This window comes from Alexandromys fortis, unplaced genomic scaffold (genome assembly GCF_014885135.2).
Source record: "Alexandromys fortis isolate MF-2015 unplaced genomic scaffold, M_Fortis_MF-2015_v1.1 scaffold_182, whole genome shotgun sequence".
NCBI lineage: Eukaryota > Metazoa > Chordata > Mammalia > Rodentia > Cricetidae > Alexandromys > Alexandromys fortis.
In genome coordinates this window covers 18,918-20,379 of record NW_026068068.1, presented here as the reverse complement: position 1 = coordinate 20,379, position 1,462 = coordinate 18,918, and the positions used below count along the sequence as shown (strand labels likewise).

General features: G+C 40.7%; 1 gene segment (V, D, J or C); it reads left to right on the top strand.

The window, feature by feature from the left end:
- Positions 1–449: 449 nt before the first annotated feature.
- Positions 450–1,030, top strand: LOC126487826 (immunoglobulin heavy variable 3-73-like; the record flags this gene model as incomplete). The annotated part of the segment is given in 2 exon segments: positions 450–547; positions 668–1,030. Coding segments are annotated over 2 exon segments (409 nt in total), but the record flags the coding sequence as incomplete, so codon positions are not given.
- Between the last annotated feature and the right edge of the window lie 432 nt (positions 1,031–1,462).

Genomic DNA, 1,462 nt, shown 5'->3' with positions numbered 1-1,462 from the left:
AATCTTGTGACCTTGTGGGTGCTAAATTGTTCCAATATGCTATGCCCTCAGTTCAGTTTTGTTACATTAATTTTTTATATACTTTCAGTAATCATTGAAGTTTGTTATTTCCACTAAAATTTTAATATTGTAATTTTTATTTCAAAACTTCCTATGAGTTTATTGTATATTATCTGGTAAGATGGACAGTGAAAGGTGAGTGTGGACAAAACACAATAATCATAAATTGAAGTTGCTACGTTTTATTACAAATACAATATAAACAACATTTTGATGAAATCATGCTTACTTTGCTACTTCATTTTCTCACAGACGTTTGCACCATTAATTGCTGTCCCAAAGGCTCACAGGTCGGCACATAAGGTATGCAGCAAGATATGCTGCAAATATGGCCTTCCTCTGCTCATGAAAACCAGCCCTGCCCTGACCCTGCAGGTCAGGCAGAGGACTCTAGCCCTGTCTTCCCATTTGGAGATCAGCACTGCAAACAGAACAATCAACATGGGGTTGGCGCTGAACTGCATCATTTTGGTTGTTCTTTTAAAAGGTAAATAACAAGGGATACTGAGTGTATGAGTAGACGTGAGTGAGGGATACAGTAGACTTTTGTGACAGTTTCTTGATCAAGATCTTGACAGTTATGGGAACACTTGATCTTTGTTTGCAGGTGTCCATTGTGAGGTGCAGCTCATTGAGTCTGGGGGAGGATTGGTGCAGCCTAAGGGGTCATTGAAGCTCTCCTGTGCAACCTCTGGATTCACCTTCAGTGACTATGCCATGAACTGGGTCCGCCAGGCTCCTGGGAAGGGGCTTGAGTGGGTTGCTCGCATAAGAACTAAAAGTAATAATTATGCAACATATTATGCTGATTCAGTGAAGGACAGATTCATCATCTCCAGAGATAATTCCAAAAGCACAGCCTACCTGCAGATGAACAATCTTAAAACTGAGGACACAGCCATGTATTACTGTACTACAGACACAGTGAACAGTCTTCAGTGTGAGCCCCTGACAAAAACCTCCCTGGCAGGTACAATAACCAGCAGGGGGCGCTCGGTACACATAAAGACCAGGGGCCGACATAGCATCTTTTTTTTTTTTTTTCTGTGTTATCTGGGCACCCTCTCCATCTAATCCTCTTTACAATTACAATTACAGACTGTAAGAATTGATCATGTCTCTGAAAATAAAAAATAGTCTAATTTTGATTGACTTTCTTAAAAGAGATATGTCATCTAGTCTCACCTGAGGAAATAAAAAGAAAGTATCTGTGGTCCCAGGATCAGGTGCTGGAGAAGCTCAGGAGCCTCTGATAGACTTTTCCTTCAGACTGAAGTTAGGGAAGACCTCTATGGGAACACTGTTAGTTATTCAGAATGAAACAAGCGGAAGATGGGCCAGAAATATCCACACCAGCATCCAGAAGAGGAGAAAAGGTTTTTCCATTTATAAACAAAGTGAG